The sequence below is a fragment of the Dinoponera quadriceps genome, unplaced genomic scaffold (assembly GCF_001313825.1).
Source record: "Dinoponera quadriceps isolate SergipeBrazil2010 unplaced genomic scaffold, ASM131382v1 scaffold96, whole genome shotgun sequence".
Classification (NCBI taxonomy): Eukaryota; Metazoa; Arthropoda; class Insecta; order Hymenoptera; family Formicidae; genus Dinoponera; species Dinoponera quadriceps.
Window position 1 is genome coordinate 159,702 of NW_014554269.1, and position 18,844 is coordinate 178,545.

The window sequence follows — 18,844 nt, forward strand, 5'->3', positions numbered from 1 at the left end:
ATCCAAACATCTATTATCTACGCGATAAAAATTCCAATCCAATTCGCAAAATAGCTTATTTATTGAAAAGAACTAAAGTATGTTAAATCAAAGTGTCTATTGTACTTAAATTAGTATAATTGCCTCTTCACATTTATATTATTAGATTTATTACGATTCTCAATTCTATATGGTTGAAAATCGTAATCAGTTAAAGCAATATACATTGGTCAATGTTCGTGTACAAAGTATATCACTTAACACATTAAAACCTGAAATATCTCTATTATTCTTGATGATACGAGAAAATGTCTAAGGAAGAACTTATTTGCTTCAAAGGAGCCAATATTATTGCAAGTAAATATTATTATTGTAAGTAAAACTTTTTTTAAGATTATTATTTTCGAAATTTCAAGGTTATCGGAAATTTTCTAAATGAAACAACATATTTTTATCATAGTATATTATAATATATTGCTATAGTACAATATATTGTTGGCAAAAAGACAAACTCAACCATATGTGATATGTTAACATTCAAATGACTTCTAAAGTGCTATTAAATCGTAATATACAGAGGCGATGTTTTGTTTACAAACAATTTGATTTCATTTATATGTTCAAAATGGTGACTTCTGGTTTCTAAACATTTTTGTAATCGATTTCTCAAAGAATATTGTAAATTATTTAAAGTGTCATCCCGGTGATGTTTTCATATGCTACGACAGCTATTGCAGCTAAAACATTGATTTCGTTATTTACATTTATTACCGGTTTATTTCGTACTTGTTTCTTCTTCTTTACATTACTACCCAAGCACATGTTAGTTTCATACACATTTTTTAAACGTATGTATTGTTTCATAATCGTATTATATACGAACATAAAACGTATATGAAGCTAACTGTGTTACCTAGGCAAAGTTTGAAGATATTGACAGTACTTTGAATACACCAGGATGTCTTCGATTAGAATATTTTCTTGCGTACAACAAATGAGCCCATATTAAATTTTATCTACATTCATAATAGATTACAATATCGTGTCTTTCAGAAATCGAATACGACACAACCGTCGCAACGCGATCGAAATGATATTGATAAAATATATAGATGAATAAATATGAACGTATGTTGTTAGTAAACAAAAGAGTATATGAAAATATCACCCACGACGATCACCATGTCAATGGTCATAAAACCAAATTATTTGTAAACAAAACAAGCAAGGCATATCGTCTCAATACATTACATTACGATCCTATAATAATACAGTGCTCGGAATTATTTGTATAAACGAGGTGATTCTCAAAAGCTGTGCCTCCTTACTTCCTCTTGTCGCTTCAGTTCACCTGGCGGACTACACAAACGAGTCACAACGATTAGCTTCAGGACCATTGACTTTACACCAAATCTGTGAGACACTTCCTAATATCTGAAAAATTCTTATCCAAACAACTCCTATATATATATATATAATATAATTATTCTATTATAATTTTAATAATATATAAATTATTGCTAATGTAAAAATATGTGTAAAGAAATTATTTCGATATAAAGTTTCAGATATTAGGAAGCACCTCATAGATTTCGTAATGTCAACTGTCCTGAGGCTGAACGCCGCGACTGCCAGTTGCATCGTTCGCGCTGGACGAGCTGGGGAGGAGAAAGGAAGTAATACTATGATAATAAAAATATTCCTATTTAAAAAATGTCTAATGATCTTGAAATCTCGGAAATTATAATCTTAAAAAAATGGTTTTTATAATATTTGCCCCTTTAAAGCAAATAAGTTCTTTGAAACGTTTTCTCGTATTATGAAGAATAAGGGAGATATTCTAATATTAAGTGACTCACCTTGTATATATTTGTATCCAATAGGAAAATTTGTCTATTGATGATTTTTAGAAGATCATTTTTTTATCCTGAATTTTTTCGAATCTTGAATATATTTTACGAATACGAATAAAGTTCATCGATGTAAAAATATTATAACGTTTTTTTCTCTGACTGTATTACCAATATAAGGGGCTGAGAAACAAAGACAAGATATTCGGTTGTTTTTTAATTGTGCAATGATTTATCGGTGTTTCCCCAATGTTCGGGTTTTAGTCGAATGTGACAAAGAGATATTATACGTGCATGATCTCAGCAAGAGATAATTCAATATAGTCTCAAATCGCGTAAGAAACGTGTTTAATAATCATCAACGTCTGCGGAAAAGGTCTATAGGATATTTATACACTCTGTTGATGTGTACATAATGAGTAGACGCACACCTATATCAGCGTGCAATTATATCTTATTCTTGGACAAAGACTTCTTCCCAAACGCACTATCCAAGAAACTTTATTTATTTTATTCAAATTATTCAAATTGCGCAGCAACATAAGTAATCGAGAACTCGAGAATCGTGTATTGTGTTTTTTGTCATAATCGTTTTCTGCGAATTCCTCATAAATTCTGAATCTCTCAATAAGATTTTCATTCGCTTAAACGTAGTAGTGCAGACATATCTTTGTATGAATTTCCGATTTCAAGTTTATTGTCAAAATAACTCATGATTGAACTATTCGGAAAACCAATCCATTATCTACACGCATAAAGTTTGACTATGGAAAACTTGAAGATTTTTAATGCAATTATCATCTATATGCGACCACAGAAGAAATTGAACTCATATAAAATCTCACCGATGCGTCTCAGTCTCGAAATAGCAGCGGTGTCGGGCCGTCGACTCCTCTCTGGATTCTCACGTTTCGTGTGTATACGACACTTTCTTCCCTTTTTCCCTTCGATTTCTACGTCAGAATGAGATATTCGAAGACAGCGGTCTCGGACCGGACAAAAAAGAGATCCGTTGTCGCGAATAAAACGAATGCAAGAAAAAACGAACGCGCGAATACGAGAATCGAAAAGGGAATTTCGAGATGCTCTGGGCTGCTTGCTTTCACCTCGAACACTTTAGACAAGCTCTAATATAATACGAATAAATAAATAGAAAAATAAATATATACAAGCCGTCCGGATGAATGCATTTTGCGAGCGAGTTGCGCGAGCCTCCTTGTTCCCTACAGACGAAGGAAGACCTTCCGAGCGAGTCAGTGTGCTCCGATCGACTGCATCGCGCAGCACTGACTCACCCCAAGATACAAGAAAGCTCGGCGCAAGAGCTTTTCTCCCTCGTGCCTTGTCCAACCAAACCTGCCTATTTACTGTTCAGAACAGGGTGCGACCGTGCCCTTTTTTTCGCACGCTACTGTTCTGAAGCGTAAAGTCGTGTCAAAAAGTACAATGGGTGATTCTAATAGACCACATTAACAGAAATCTTTTACAATTTATTTCTTTTCTTTTAAAATCAAGAAAACATTGTCTCACTCCGACATACATATATATCATGCTCTCTGTATTTCTCGGAATTAAATATTATTCAAAGCGAGTGAAAAGCGATAATGAAAGTACCGCCACTTAGAATCGTAAGTGTAAATATTTTCACTCAAGCTGAGAGTTGATTCTGACTCCATACGAGTATATGTTTCAATCTATTAGAGCGAATATGTTTATACGACTGTGGAATACATCAGATTTATTCTTTTTCGAGTGATTTTATGTGAAAATATCCATTCGACGGTTCAAAGTAGGAAATTCATTTTGAATATGAGTGGAAAATCACTCGAATTCTTGTGACTTGGCTATTATTTTACTTTATACGTGGAATTTTACATCAAAATATTTAGAGATTATAAAATTATATATGGAAAATATTCAATCTCATTAATTAGTCAAACCATGAGTGTGTATCGTACGTGTACCGCGCGAGCCATCGTAACAGATCAATTTTCCGAATACGTAAGAGAAAATAGTTAGTCAATCACTTGATTTCAATCACTCGATGATTTCTATATGAACGCGTTATTTCGTAAAAATATTTCCCTACATATGACATCCTGATACTCTCCTCCGCCGCTTGTTCCAGCATAAAAAACTCTGCGATGTCTGCTATGCTTCTCCGTAATTCCGCTCATCTATCAGTCTAAATTATAATTCATTGGACAGAGCTGACCATATTTAAGGCTCGGCCCCTTCCGCTAGCTATATTGGTGAGAAGTTTCCTGCAACATGTAGCTTTATTTCTTAATTTTCCTTAAAAACACAATGATTATAATCTTGAAATCTGTAAAATATGCAGAAAACTGAGATATCTGGCGGATATGTCACGTAGAATCGCCAAGTAATTCTTGAAATAATGAGTCATTTTTCAGTCATCTAAACTATCACGTTTGTCCGAGTATGGCTGAAAAAGGACCCGTTATTTCAAGAATTATTTTGCGTTCCTACGTGACATATCAGTCAAATATCTTAGTTTTCAGCACATTTTACAGGTTTCAAGATTACAAAATTTTTGTGTTTCTCAGAGAAAATTAAAAAATAAAGCTACATGTTGCAAGAAACTTTTTGTATGTTATTTCTCGCTTCTGACGTCATAAAATAATATGGCCGGCCGAGGGATAGCCGAGCCTTAAAAATCCTGAATCCTTTTGGAATTATTTAAATCTATAATTATTTAAATAATTAGAGTTTCGAGTAGGTTGCCTCATGTCTTTTCTGATGATCACATCTATGATAATGAGGCATCTACTGCTAACATTTTTGCTGATTATTCGGAATCTGTTTACATTTCAAAGAATGATCATTCATGCAGCTTTGAATATGAAAAATCTATTGATATTTCTCATTTTCTATATTTATCGTATTTGTCTGTTATCTATGATTATTATAATTTCTTGTACACTAAAAAGTTTGTCCCGTTAATAAAGAAATAAATAAATAATGACTCTACGGTCCAAATCAGGCCTTAGTTTCCACAAATTTTCTCCGACCTGTCTATCGACATCGTCCTTCAACTTCGATTGCCTACAATAGTGAGCATCCATATTCCACAAGAGTAGTCTGTTTTTCATTTCCAAGCAGCCTCCTGGCTCTTACAAGGGTCAACAGCATCTATATGAAGGTGAAAAGGATTTGAATAAGAGAGGTAGGAAGTTTCATTTTCAAAGATTTACCATTCGGTGCACTTCTCTACTTCTAGCAATGTCTCTCCGTAGTTACCTCTTCCACATTTCTGGCGGAAACATAGTGGAGCATCGTCATATTTTAGTCCGGTCCTTCGCCCTATTCCAGTTTGATATATTTTCTATTCCGCTAAGTCAAGAAAGAGATCTCATTACATACGGAAAAAAATTACAAGAATGTGAAAAAAATTACTGGTGTATTATTGAAGAGCAATAGTTCGAGATTGAGTTTTCGAGAGACTGTTTACTTGAAGAAAAACTATAAAAATACTAAAAAAATCAAGTTAAAAAACGATAATTCTTCAATAATCTATTAGTAATTTTGTTAAATTTTTGCATTTGTTGCATTTTGTTGCATTTTATTTAATTTTGTCCGCAGGTAGACAACTCCTTCGAAAATTTGATCGATTCATGTCTATCGTAAAACGTTTACGATAGACCAGTGACAGGCTAAATTGTTATTTTCGTATCAATCGTATCGATACGATCTACGGATTTGTGAACTACGCTAATTCTTATGAAAGGTTAAACAAGATGCGAAGTAATGTCTATATCGCCAATAGTGACATCATACACCATCTGTTTTAATACACCTTTATTTCATAGTTCCAAGCACCTAAAAATCCATATAATACTTACATCCTTATATACCCGTGCGACCGTATAGAATAAAAAGCAAGCTTTTATCGTGTGAGATACACGTTACGAAATCTAACGATATTTCTCCGAACCATTATCATCGTAATTGCAGATTAAATGATTTCACTAGTGTCAACAAAATATATTTCGAGTATTCTTCTTGACCAATAGTTCTAGTCTATTCGTTTCTTTAAACTGAACTGAAAATCAGTCCTAAGTTGTCATAAGTAAATCAAAAGCATTTATGGTTTTGACAAAATTCGCGTAGAACGATGCCACATGTACCGCTGCTGAGAAAATGATTCACTATAGTGGCGTAACTTATACGCATGTTAAAAGCGTAATTGGCAAGGAACGAGTAAAACTTAAAAAAAAAAATGAAGGTGAAGAAAAAAATATTTCTTTTATCAGTCGGAACTATATTTTGTCCGAACATAAATAACAATAAAAAAACCGATAAGATTGTCGATGCAATTCATTTATTTGAACCGCATACGATGCCTGATTACAATTGAATTTTATTATCGCGAAACGGCCTATAATCGGACGACTTGAGGATTAGCTCGGTTATTCTGTCATATTTAAATCAGATCGGTTTGTTTGTTCAATAAAGAGAAATGTGAATTATAAGTTACGCCACTAATCGAGCGAGGCGCGACGCCGTCGATTTATACCAATTTGAAATTCAATCAAATCGCAACGGCACTCATCAGAGATAATTTTTATCCTAAACGCTTCTGTGAAAAGAAAAATATGTCGCATTCGTTTGATGATCTGTATAATAGCGCATATGAATCGATTAATCGCGACGTCATAAGCATACGAAGGATATGGCCCGTCGTTGGAAAACACGTGTCAGCATATATGCATATCAATGAAGTTCTCCTTGTTCTTGAAAATTGTTCCCCAAGCGCCATATTTGTCATCCTTCCTCGGCGGTTGTTGTTGATAATATCGTGACTGTCGATTTTGCGATTCCTGTCGAGGTTGTTCCTTGTTTTTCCTGTGTTAGAACGTTCTCCAACGTTTATATACGTACAGTAACTTGTTAATAACTAATGTGCAATTATTATTATCAAGTTATAGCCACTAAATGTTAATACTATACATACTTAATATCTTGATAAGGCTCCTTAATCATGGCTCCGCTTACGTTGGTGTATACCATTTTTTCTCTTGTTTGTGAATTCCGATCGATGAACGATTTTATATTTCTCTCGTATCACCTACAGTTTTTGCCCGGACCAATCGAGATTAATCTGCCCCAACGATAAACAATGGCTCGGAGGTAGTTAAACTTGCTGTTTGATTCTATCGGTCGCCGCAAACACAGGATCACCGAGCGATTTTACCTCTGCGGAATGGAAATATTCGATTTTTATTCTTATATACACTTCTAAAGAAAGATCTCTCGAGGCCATATATTACATACTCTATGGTACGTGATGCAAATGGACCAGAACTAATAATTCAAGTCGATTCCCGGCGTTGCCTCGTCGACTTCCCTTACGAGTTCGAAGGTTTTTGGCTAGCCTGTAGAAAATGCAAAAATATAAATGACGTAAAAGCTCTAATCAAATATGGCGGAGTACATATAATAACGGTAGAAGCGTAATTTTTTCAAAACTTTTCAAATGATCAGATTTTGTTGTTTGGTAGTTCGCAGACTTTGTCATTGGTGCAATAAACGAAGCATGAATCAATTGAAACATTCGATCTTTAGAACACAGAGAAATTTAGATTCATAACATTTCGGTAATTTGAACTCTACACTATCAATTAAAATTCGCGACTACCGAGGTATGTGCAAAAGTAGTTAGAACCTGATGACTTCAATTCCTTGTTGCGACTTCCGTCTATGGAAAGTTTACAGCAGAGTTCAGCAAGCGATGCACTTTCCAGCCTATTTTCGGGAGGCTCTGCCTCGCATTGTTTCCTTTGTCTCGTCATTTCGCGCGCAACCTATAAACCACTCGAGTATCAGGAGCGTGGGCATCACATAGAAACCGTAGAAGGGAGAAAAACAGAAAATTTGATCTTTTGTTAAAAATACTATATCTCTTATTAAGTTTTCATTTTAATTATAAATATTTGTTTTCAATAGTTTCCAACGTCGCCTATGAGGTGCTACTGCTGTTTTAAATAGTATCCCTAATAAGTTCTGCTAATAACTAAAAAGACTAACTGATTGGACAGAAGCAGAATGTTGTTCGTGTATATATATTATATACTTCTGCTTATTCTGCTTTTGTCTAGTCAGTTTTCTTAGTTATTTAGTGGACTAGGTTTACTGAGAACATCATATAAAAAAAAAAACACGTCAGCAATAGTATCTCATGAGTAATGTGAAAAATTGTTGAAAATAAATATTCACGATTAAAATAAAGATTTAATAAGAAATATAGCATCTTTAAAACAAGATCCACAGGTCTCCTGATTTTTCTCTCCTCTATGAACTCCGTAGCATGATATACCATGGTAACCATGCTCCGGAGACTCGAGCGGTTCGTAGGCTGCAAGAAAGGCGACGAGGCAAAGGAAACAACGTGAGGTGGATCCTTTCGAAATTCGGCTGGAAAGTGCATCGCTTGCCGAGCTCTGATTTATAGGATCGTTACACATATATTTATAGGATAGTTACACATTCAATTCTCATTATGCCTCTTTCATGCTTTTTCGCTACTTTAAGTTTCGAACTTTCGTATTCTTTATTTATTTATTATAACATAATAAACGTTTCGAGATCCAATTTGAAAATATGTGTGAGGAAAATAGTGGACAAGTATACATATACATACGCGCACGCATACAAACTGAATGCGAGTTTTTATACATCTGTCGACGGAATGTAGGTCGACACAATAACGTGTATTAACGTGTATTGAAATGAATAACTTTTCATAATAATGTGTGTCAAATCGAGTGAGAAGCGATGGGGAATAAATAGTAAATGAGAAATTGCAGGAGCTAACATTGCATTGACACACCTTGCTGAGCTCCGAACGAGATCAAAAAGAATTCGTTAAGCTTATGATCGACCATCTAGGATGGTTGACGTCGAGGACGGACGATTGAGCGAACATATCTGAGCTTTACATGATCAAAGTAACAAACGATGGATCCGTAGAAAGAAGGATCGAGAAATCGATCGATAAGTGCCGTGCGGAACCTGTTTGGCCACAGCTTCCGATGCTTACCTGACGCTGGGTAAGAACGTTGGGGAGTTGCCTTGACAGTCTAAGACTTTGCACCTCATCGACACATAGGTCTTAACGATCGCTGCGGAACACTTCGCTCTTAATTCCGTGATGGAGGTTTCGCGTCGATTCAATACACTCCACGATTTGCACAATGAACGTATGATGGATTCGGACTGAGGTAGCTAGACACGTCTACTCTCATCGAAATTTAGAAACGAATGTCGCGCAGACTCTCATTCAGGAATACTGCTGGTTCTCCGTCGATCCTGTCGTTCTTACATAGTCCCTGGCTGTCCCCTTCTTCGCTCATTGACCACTGTTGAGTGGGGACAACGTGGCGACTTAGTGGATGCAATCGATGTCCACATGTTCGAGCGAACGATGCAAACGATAACGGCTGTTGTACTTACCATTAATTATCTTCTGTTAATTGCGCCGGAAACTACGTCAAATTCGAAAGAGACGAAGGACTGCTGATTTTCCGATTATTAGAACGACGAACTGACGATCGAAAATCGCTTCCTTTGTTAAGGCTTGATTTCGTCAAGAATTCGACAGAGATTGTACTGACATTTAAAGTCCATATCACCGTATGTCGTAATCACTACACCTGCCTTCTCTCTGCGATTACTTTTATAATTTCGTTCGTTTCTTTTCCATGTAAGGCGGAAAGAACGACTCACTATGAATGAACTTGTATATATGTGTTGCGTTTGCAAAAAATAAACTATTTTAAAATTCGCATTATTTTTTTTATTTCTCCCTCGGTTTTTTCATGATTTATTTAAATAAAAATCCAAAAACGCTGGATCCTGATTTGAAATATCAGGAAGCAATGTCCTTTATTATATCATTTTGTTGGTTGAAAATATCCTGCACTTCGTTTTTTAACCCGGAAATAGTCATCTTTTTTTACATAAACGATCACGAACACTCGATATACTTATTCCGTTTCTTAAATATTTCTTGGTTTCTCCTCATTCTTTCAAAAAGTAGCGAGTAAATCTATATTTATAATGTTCCTAAATAATAATAAATCATAGAGCAATCGATAATATGCTATATTTTGTTAATAATAGCGACTTTTAATTGAGTCTGAACGACTCCAGGTGACTATTCCCGAGTTGAAGAATATCGCGTGTACATATTTCTAGATAGCTAAACTTGAGAAGCAGCTTGCTGGTAGAAATACAACAGGATCTGATGACAGAGAATGTGAAAACAGGCTGGCGGCAGAAGCCAGACAGGATCTGTCATCCCAATATATTAAAAAGGAACATATTGCAGATCCTGCTCGCTTTCTGCCGTCAATCTGTCGCCAATCTGTCGTCAGATTTCTAACAGATTGCTTACTGGATTATAAATGACGGGAATATAGCATTTGTTATATTAGCATTTTGATATACTCATTAATAATTCATGAACTTTATAAAGAGATTGCAGCAATAACGTAATTGACTGACAGACGAATTTGCGCTGTATGTGTGCGTTATGTGAGCGCATGTGTGAAAAAGCTTTTGATAGCACAGTTTCAAAAACCGGCTAAAGCAATTCAGTACCTTAAAATAGATACACGGAATATTTAATGATAATAAGAACAGGAAATGGAAGAAGACAGAATATTTTCTTCGTCGAGGGGACTTACAAAAATAACTGGTCTTTCTCAACAGGTTTTCTCTAGTTCACATTCGAAGTAACAAATTGCATGCTACATCTCGCACACTTGAGATAAAATTTGATGAAAAGTCGAAATATGTATCTATCCAAAGGCGAATATATCGTTGGCAACAAAAAAAATAGCCTTTGATCTTCGTTGGTAAGACAAGAAATATCGCCGGAAATATGATTCTCGAAAGTATTCACCCTCCTTCCGAGAGATTCACGATGATATAAAAACGAGGGATAATGTATCCGCAGTCAATGGTCTAAAGATTCGGTGGTCTCGCGCGCGTCCGACGATGTTAAAAATAAGTTTCAACGCGCTCGCGATCCAGCCAGGCACGATTTTTGCCTCGACATGTCTTCGAAGACGTACTTCCGTTTCTACGCTTCACGTGAAGCAAAAACGATACGTCGCGCATTCTCCTACTTTCTCTTTTTCTCTAATGTCGGAGTAACAATCTTGCAGATAAGATTTGTATATAACGAAACTTTTCATCCTTTTTCTCCATCAAACATGAAACAGATTGTGCCTCTTATATAAAAACAGGTCTCGAGACAGAAACAGCAAAAAGCTGCATTTCCGCGATAAATAATTTGCGCTGTCATTTCTCACGTTGAGACTTTTCACCGGTTATAGCCGGGCAACCACCGCGTAAGCAATATGTACGTTCTTTTTTTCTGCCAATATGTATATTTTCACGATAACGTGGTCGCGTTAGCGCCGTGCCCACCGCGAGATAAATTATACATTCTCAGGGAAAATAAGAATCTGCGCGTATAGCTTGCAGTTTAAGGTAAACTAGAATCTGATGCAACATCGATTCTCCGTGTCGTCAGGACGCGCATCGGATCACAAAATTCCTCCCCGTCGCCGTCGCTAACGTTACACGTTGGAAAGGTTTAACAGGAGAGCGCGAATCAAGTACAAACGATAAGAGAAGTAAACATACGGCGAGTTTAATTCGGAATTCTATAAAATTCTTTCTAACGTTTTCCGCCTGTATTAATCTTTTCAGTTGTCTCTTCGCAGATTTAGCCAATAGAATGAAATTAAAGTGATCGGAAAAAATTCCCTACTTAAAATATAACAAAGATGAGATTTAGTTAGCTTCTGTAGTTTAATCTAGTGCTTAGTTTTTATACGATCTTCTTTCATAAGGGACGATTATTGGAAAGATTATTTGATAGTTTGGATGGATTACAAAGCAATACGAGATAGTGTTTCTATTGGAAGAGAAATTATGATCTAGGACGGATTATACATGAACATAGTAGCTTTTACCGCGCGCACGCGCGCGAACTCAACATTATTATAAATTTATATTATAATCAAAAAGAGAAAGATCCATTACAATACATCTGTAATTAAATATATTCATTTAACCACGTCACAACCGACATAAAACATATATGTACAAACTTAGTATAACAATTATCTAGCTAACAGAAATGCTAGAACTTTTTACAGCTGCTAAACTAATTAAATTATTCGAATTCTCAACCAATTCAGCAATACTGACTCTACCACGTTGTCGTACAAATTTAACAACCGCCTGAAGTTCATCCTCTGAGATATAAATAAATTTTCCTCTATCATCAATTACTCCGGTTAACTTATCATTTGCTTGCAATTCTTGAATTCTTTCTATCACGCTAGTTGTTTTCAAATTGAAATGCGCAGCTAGATCTTCCAAAACCAATACCTTGTTCTGTTTTATATATTCGATAAATTCTTGCAATAAGTTCTCCTTGTGTTCTTTGTTTTCCTCCTGGTAACCTTCCTCTTCTATACTAAATGCTTCTTTCATCCTCAAATATTCCTCATGCTCTCTCTTCTCTCTGTCCTCTCTAGCTTTCTTTTCTGCTTCATCTACGCGTAATTGCTCTGTACGTTCTCTCTCAGCCTGCTTATCTTTTTCTTCTTGAACAAGTTGTTCTCGCTTCTTACGCTCTTCCCTGTCTCGTTCAGCTGCCTCTCTTTGCAACTTCTTTTCTGCTTTGGCTGCCAACTTTGCTCGCTTTTTTGCTCCTATTTTATAATCCGGTAATTCTGTTTTGTCTCCCGTATCTTCATTATCTTCGTCAACTATTCTGTTGTCCTCCTGATGCTGTTGATAATTAATATTTCCCTGCATACGAAGCCTGGCATTTCTAACACCAGCTGCTCTCCTTACCGGTCGACCTTGCGCTATAGCATTTTCAGCATTAGTTTGCTTTTCTTGAATACCTAAATGATAAAATAAAATTTATTTAACTTTGTCCACCTATCTTAACACGTAATGAAATTATGATCTAAGACGAAGATAGAGAATTATGATCTAGTGACGAACATGAAGAACTATAATCTAGTAGCTCTTTGTGATAGCCCAGATATTGAAAATTTTGCTTGGAAAAACTTATTACTTCAACTGGTAAATAATATAACTCGTAAAATTTTCACAAAATTAGCAGTAGGAATTAATCGACTGTCAAAACAGCTGTTTTCAAAGTTAATTTATAGGTTAAGACACACAAGTATGGTATGGTACAATATGCATAATACGTAAAGAAATATATATTATTGTGTTTGGCTTATGAAAAGGCTATTATAAAGCATTAACATACCAGATCTGTATTGCAGAAAAACAGTGCATATAATAATTAGAGCAACGATCGCCGAAGCGACAAGTACCAATAACGTCATGTCCATTCTCTCTTTCTCTCTCTCTTAGTGTCGATCCACAATAGGTATTTTAAGCCTTAAGCCTTAAGAAATTGACCAATCACAGTTAATTATTCTCTTCATATTCAACTGTGATTGGTCGATTTCTTAAGGCTTAAAATACTTATTGTGGTCCAACACTTACTAATAATTTCGGGAAGTTCGGCGGCGTTCCTCTTACACTATTGCAGTATCTTTTTATTTGAACATATAAAAATTCTTTTCATACGTTTTCTTGTTTCTGACATCACCAAATAAGGACAGTTGTAGTGAGGAACCAGGAGCCTTAAATGGAAATTGGAGCATTTGTAAATATTAATAAGTATGACAGAGATATATTTTATAAGTGAGAAGAGTTATTATTTCATTTTTACAATCATATTACATCTCACATTATATTCATTATACAATCACAAGCAATTTATCAATTGCTTAAGGTAACTGAGTTTTATATAAATGTGTTTAAAATAGCTCATTATATAATATATTGAACAATTACTTGTAATATAAATTTTGTTTAAAGCTACACAAATAAAATTTTGTAGTTTAGATGATATTGTTGTTGTTTAAACATATTTTATCATATTGATTAAACTAATTTCTTTGCTTCGAAAAAGCTTTTGAGATGCTTCATTTGCCACGCACCCATAATTATGACAACTGCAGTCTGCGTAAGGGACCACCAGAACACACGGCGATGAGTGCTTTCTGAAGTTTGCCTAAAGCGTTCTTCTCGATACTGAGAAATATAAAAATATTTAAAATAATTTTATAATAATTTTAACACGTTGACTGCCACGGAACTTTTCACGATTCTGGTCTAAGAAGCCAATTTGATTTAATCAAGTAATGAAGCGACGAGATAATTCGTAGTTGGCGTCCTGGGCAAGTAAACAACCTACGAGATATCTCGTAGTTGGCAGTCAACGTGTTAAATAATTCAATAGTCTACAAAAATAATATTATTTAAATAACAAAAATAATATTATTCCATTCACATAATAATTATTATGAAAACAAAATATTATAATACTGCACATTTTGTGTTTTATTACCCTTTGATAATTTTGTTCCTTAGTTATTTGCCCAACTTGGTCTAGGAGTTGGCGTATTCTAAGTTGAAGTTCTGATAATTTTTCTTTCTGTGCCACATTAGCATAATCAATTGCATGTTCTCCTACTTGAATATCAAGATGCACCCTCTGAAAAAAAAAACACAATTATATTGTATTTATATAATGATAGGATTTGTTTTTCATTTTATTTTCCATTTTCTTATCTGTCAATTCAATATGCAGGGGTCCGACGCAACGCGTACCAATTGTCACATATTTGTAGTTTAAGTCAATGTAAATAAAAAAATCCTGTACCATTTTGCAAAATTTCGAGTTATTAATAACTGAAAATGACTGTTTATAGAGGCTTCTTTAATAATTCAAAAATTTGTATTTTTTTTTTGCCAAATAGTAAAGGACTTTTTTGTTCAGAGTAGCCTAATCTACAAGTATATAATAGCAGTTGTATCTAACGACAAACAATATATTAAACTTTAAATTTCGAACTTGTAGAGGATTGTTTTGTGTACATTAATCTAAACTACGTGACAGCTGGTACGTCTTACGTCAAACAACTTGTATAATATATATAATACACGAGAGTAAATCAGAATATAAGTCTCCTCATTTTTTTGTAGGAGAATTGGAAAAAGATACGAAAAGATAAAACACATTTTGTTTGGGCATTATTTCTTTATTTTTCGAGATAACCACCAAATTTGTTCAAACGTTTATCATAGCGTACAATTATATTTTCCATATCCTAACGATATGGAACAAACTGGCGGCGGCTTCGGTACTTGTCTGTTTGTTAAGGCTCCTTATTGCTGTAACTGTTCTTATTTGATGACGTCAGAAACGAGAAAGCACATGTCAAAAATTCTTGCATTTTACGTTCAAATAAAAAGATATACTTATAAAATGACATTTGTGACCGATACAGTACACTTGTAAAATTGTCTGTAACTAACTAATAAACTTTTCTTTTATTCGAACAATCAATAAACAGCTGCAAAATTAATTAATTTGACACGGAATCATTCATTTTAACCTCTTTTCTCGTGATTTTGTCAATGTTAATTTTACGATTATTTATTGCTTGTTCGAATAAAAGAAAAGTACGCGGACAATTTTATAAGTGTACTGAATCGATCACAAATGTCATTTTGTGAGTATATTTTTTTATTTGAATGTAAAACGTAAGAATTCTTGACATGCGTTTTCTCGGTTCTGATGTCATCAAACAAGGACAATTGTAGCGACTACACAGGAGCTTTAAGATTCACTACATCATCTTTGACAGAATCTATCCCGCAGATGTTTTTCAGTCTTCCAAACAGGTAAAAGTCTGAAGGCATCAAGTCCAAACTATATGGTGGATGAGGAACATGTTATCAATGCCAAGTGTCTAGCAGGACACTTGTGTTATGAGCAACATAAGGCGTCTTCCAATTTTCAAATATTTGGAAAACTGAAAAACATCTGCAAAATAGGTGATTTTCAAGTGACGATTCTGTTAAAAATGAAATAGTAAAATTAGCAGAATTCCAGTTTCTATTGCCAGAATATGAAAAATCTAATTGTAAACTATGATAAATATCTGAAAAAATTAGGTGGTCAAAGAAAAGGAATGGTGCTCAAAGAAAATGTACTTTATCTTATTGTATCTTTTCCTATTCTATTACAAAAAATGAGAGAAACTTACTTTCTGTCTTGCCCTCATATGTTCATGTAAAGTACATATACTTTACCAATTGACTACCACTGAACCATGAACTACTATTAGAGTATAAGCAGATAACATGTTCTCCTGGTGTATGCGAGGTAAAAGAGATTCGTCCTTCAGAACTATAAACTCTGGAAAGTATAGGTTTGTCATCTGAATCTTTTACTTCAACATGCATTCCAATGCCAGGACTGCTTGGCATAAAGCCTCCACTTCTGGGATCATAGAGTTCTACTTTGTAATTTACTGTAAAGTTATAAAAAAATGTATTATGGAAAGTTATTCTTCTTCTTCTAAGTCCTATTGCTTCTTTACAGAAACGTGGTGACCTCTCTCATATGCCTGTGGTGCGCACGCTGATTGTACACAGGCATATGGGACCTACAGTTTAACGCCGGTTCCGAACGGCATATTATTTAGAGAGATGCTCTTGGCAAAGATACTCTCGGTGGCTTGCCATTGTCTTCCGAGAAGAAACATGAGCGCAAATATTTTTGGTTTCGACCGGGATCGAACCCGGGACCGCTATTAGTATGGTAGACCAGTGTGCTGTCTGCCATGCCATGCTCGCGCTCTCAAAGTTATTCACATACAGGTTGTTTCTATTTACACGAAAGACATTCCTTCCATTGGTTTTTTGTTAATTTGACTTATTGAGCAAGTTACCAGAAAAAAATTACCCATGTTATTGTATACAACAACATAGTAAAGTAGATCTGTTCTTTAAAGATACATTAAGTTACAGCATATTTGCATTTAAAGTAGATATATAATCAATACTTGGTATGAGAAACAAGAAAATAGGAAGATGACAAGATAAATCAGAATATATAGTTGCCCAAATAGCCAAATCTGTGCAGATTTTGAGCAAAGCCTGCTAAAAATTTTTGATGACAGAAAGATAACAAATCTAACACAGGTTCTGTTCTATCACATTATATTACCAAACTACTGCCAGAAATGCAACACAGCCTATTGACAGGCAATGCGAGCAGATTAGTAGCAGAAACCGAATAGAGCCTTTAACGATCTGATGGCAGACTGGTATAAAAAACCAAGCATATCTTGTTGCAGAAAGTTTGATGGCAGGTTCTATGCAGTTTCTACTGCCAATCTGCTCGCATTGTCTGTTAACACGCTCTGTCGCTAAAATACGAGCTGAATGCAGACATAGATGGTTATAGTTTTGATAAAGGATTCTGATCAATTTGCTGCCAATCTGTACACAGTCTATAATCAATTTGTTTACAGGGTATAAAGGATTTAATATAAGTGGGAATATGAGAATATGTATGGATATGTGTGTGTGAGAAAGAGAGAAAGAGAGAGAGAGAGAGAGAGAGAGAGAGAGAGAGAGATACAATATAAATATATGCTTACAAATATACAGATCAACGTAATGGCTTCAACACATGAAATTACACTTTTCTAAAAAATATTTATAGAATATTCTAAAATATAAATTTACGACTATTATCATGTATACTATCATTATTATGTGATACACTGATCTGTATACGATAGCATCAGACGGATTTACCATTCTAATTAAAAAATTCTAATTTATATGGATAATTACAGGCGGTGGATCTAATTTACCTAAGACTGTAGTATCATCGGGTATTTCCTCGATGAAACATTTTCGCTCTGTCTCACCAATGTGAAAATACAAACCGGTCCCGAACTTGAAAGTATATAAAAACAGGATAAAAAAACATGCGTATTTTAACATATTTCGTACGGTAGAGTACAGATGAAGCGATCAATGATAACAGTGATACTAAAATTGTTAAGTTAGATCGTTAACATTAACACAACCTGCGCATACATGCCAGATGGAGCACACACGTCACCTCGATCATTGGTTTGTTCTTTTTAGCAGAAGCTGGCTGTATTAAGCCAGAGATGCTTGTTTTCGTGTTGGATTGCTTGCTAGATAGAAATACGTTCTAATTGATGCATTTCCAAAAATAGATGACAATACACCAATCAAAACGCAGTATTTCCTGCAGACAATCTAATACGAAAACAAGCATCGTGTGTCGCTGGCTTTAGTTTAACAAATTTACGCACACTAATGGCTTCTGCCCACAGGACGCGGCAACGGTTGCCGCGCGGCAGAAGTTGCGTAATAGCCAATCAACGTGCCGTTCTTTGTTAAAAACTAAAAGTTTATTGGTTACCGTCATTAAAGGTGCGTTCAAAGAGAGCGCTATTAGCGCTGAGCGGCGCTAATAAATTATTCTATCCTTGTCGTATATCTAAATCCTAATCTACAATAGGTGCTTTCAGTTTTAAGCCTTAAAAAATAACCAATCATAGTCGGATGTACAAAGAAAGTCAATTTCTCAAAACTTACACCTTAAATTCTCATTGTAGACTCCGCTTAAGTTCTAGTCTACGATTGATGCTTTAAGCCTAAGGTGGTCAAGCAGAAAGACTTTAGGTACCGGTCGATGGGAGTGGATGTGTGCTAACGTATTATAAATACGTTCTTTTATTCGCAATAGATATAGTTGAATACATCTCGTAGATGCATCAAGATTTCACTTTTTAAAGTTACTAGCTAGGAACAATAATGTTTCTAGAAAACATATTCTCTTATCGGCTATCGGATCGTTCGAAATTGGACCTCAATATTAATCCCTCAGTATTATTGAAGGAGCGTAAAATAACAAAAAGTATTTTTTTAGTCTGCAAAAAGTAATACCAAATAATATATTTTAAAAATGTCATTAATTGAAATTAAGAAATAAATGTCATTAATTGAAAACAATATTATATTTAAAAAATGTCATTAATTGAAAT

The 18,844-nt window shown here is 34.8% G+C and overlaps 2 protein-coding genes across 2 annotated transcripts; both read right to left on the reverse strand.

The window, feature by feature from the left end:
* Positions 1-10,551: 10,551 nt before the first annotated feature.
* LOC106752056 (DDRGK domain-containing protein 1) lies at positions 10,552-13,260 on the reverse strand. The gene is made up of 2 exons (XM_014633455.1): positions 13,159-13,260; positions 10,552-12,781 (listed from the first exon to the last, which is right to left on the reverse strand). Exons 1-2 carry the CDS (start codon positions 13,241-13,243, stop codon positions 11,991-11,993), a joined length of 876 nt encoding a protein of 291 aa, XP_014488941.1. The 5' UTR covers positions 13,244-13,260; the 3' UTR covers positions 10,552-11,990.
* A 329-nt stretch (positions 13,261-13,589) lies between these two features.
* Positions 13,590-17,894, reverse strand: LOC106740892 (transmembrane emp24 domain-containing protein eca). Its single transcript, XM_014612360.1, has 4 exons — positions 17,636-17,894; positions 16,062-16,282; positions 14,311-14,457; positions 13,590-13,994 (listed from the first exon to the last, which is right to left on the reverse strand). The coding sequence occupies exons 1-4, from the start codon at positions 17,766-17,768 to the stop codon at positions 13,845-13,847; spliced, it is 651 nt and encodes a 216-aa protein (XP_014467846.1). The 5' UTR covers positions 17,769-17,894; the 3' UTR covers positions 13,590-13,844.
* Positions 17,895-18,844: the final 950 nt, after the last annotated feature.

Bases quoted from the DNA above. Each gene is read 5' to 3' on its own strand.
- LOC106740892 (XM_014612360.1), bottom strand. From the start codon at position 17,768: ATGTTAAAATACGCATGTTTTTTTATCCTGTTTTTATATACTTTCAAG. The intron at 14,458-16,061 runs GTAAAGTATATG...TTTTTTTTTCAG, and splicing joins GGTTCAGTGGTAGTCAATTG to AGGGTGCATCTTGATATTCA. The intron at 13,995-14,310 runs GTAATAAAACAC...TATATTTCTCAG, and splicing joins AGGAACAAAATTATCAAAGG to TATCGAGAAGAACGCTTTAG.
- LOC106752056 (XM_014633455.1), bottom strand. From the start codon at position 13,243: ATGGACATGACGTTATTGGTACTTGTCGCTTCGGCGATCGTTGCTCTA. The intron at 12,782-13,158 runs GTATGTTAATGC...TTTATCATTTAG, and splicing joins TTTTCTGCAATACAGATCTG to GTATTCAAGAAAAGCAAACT.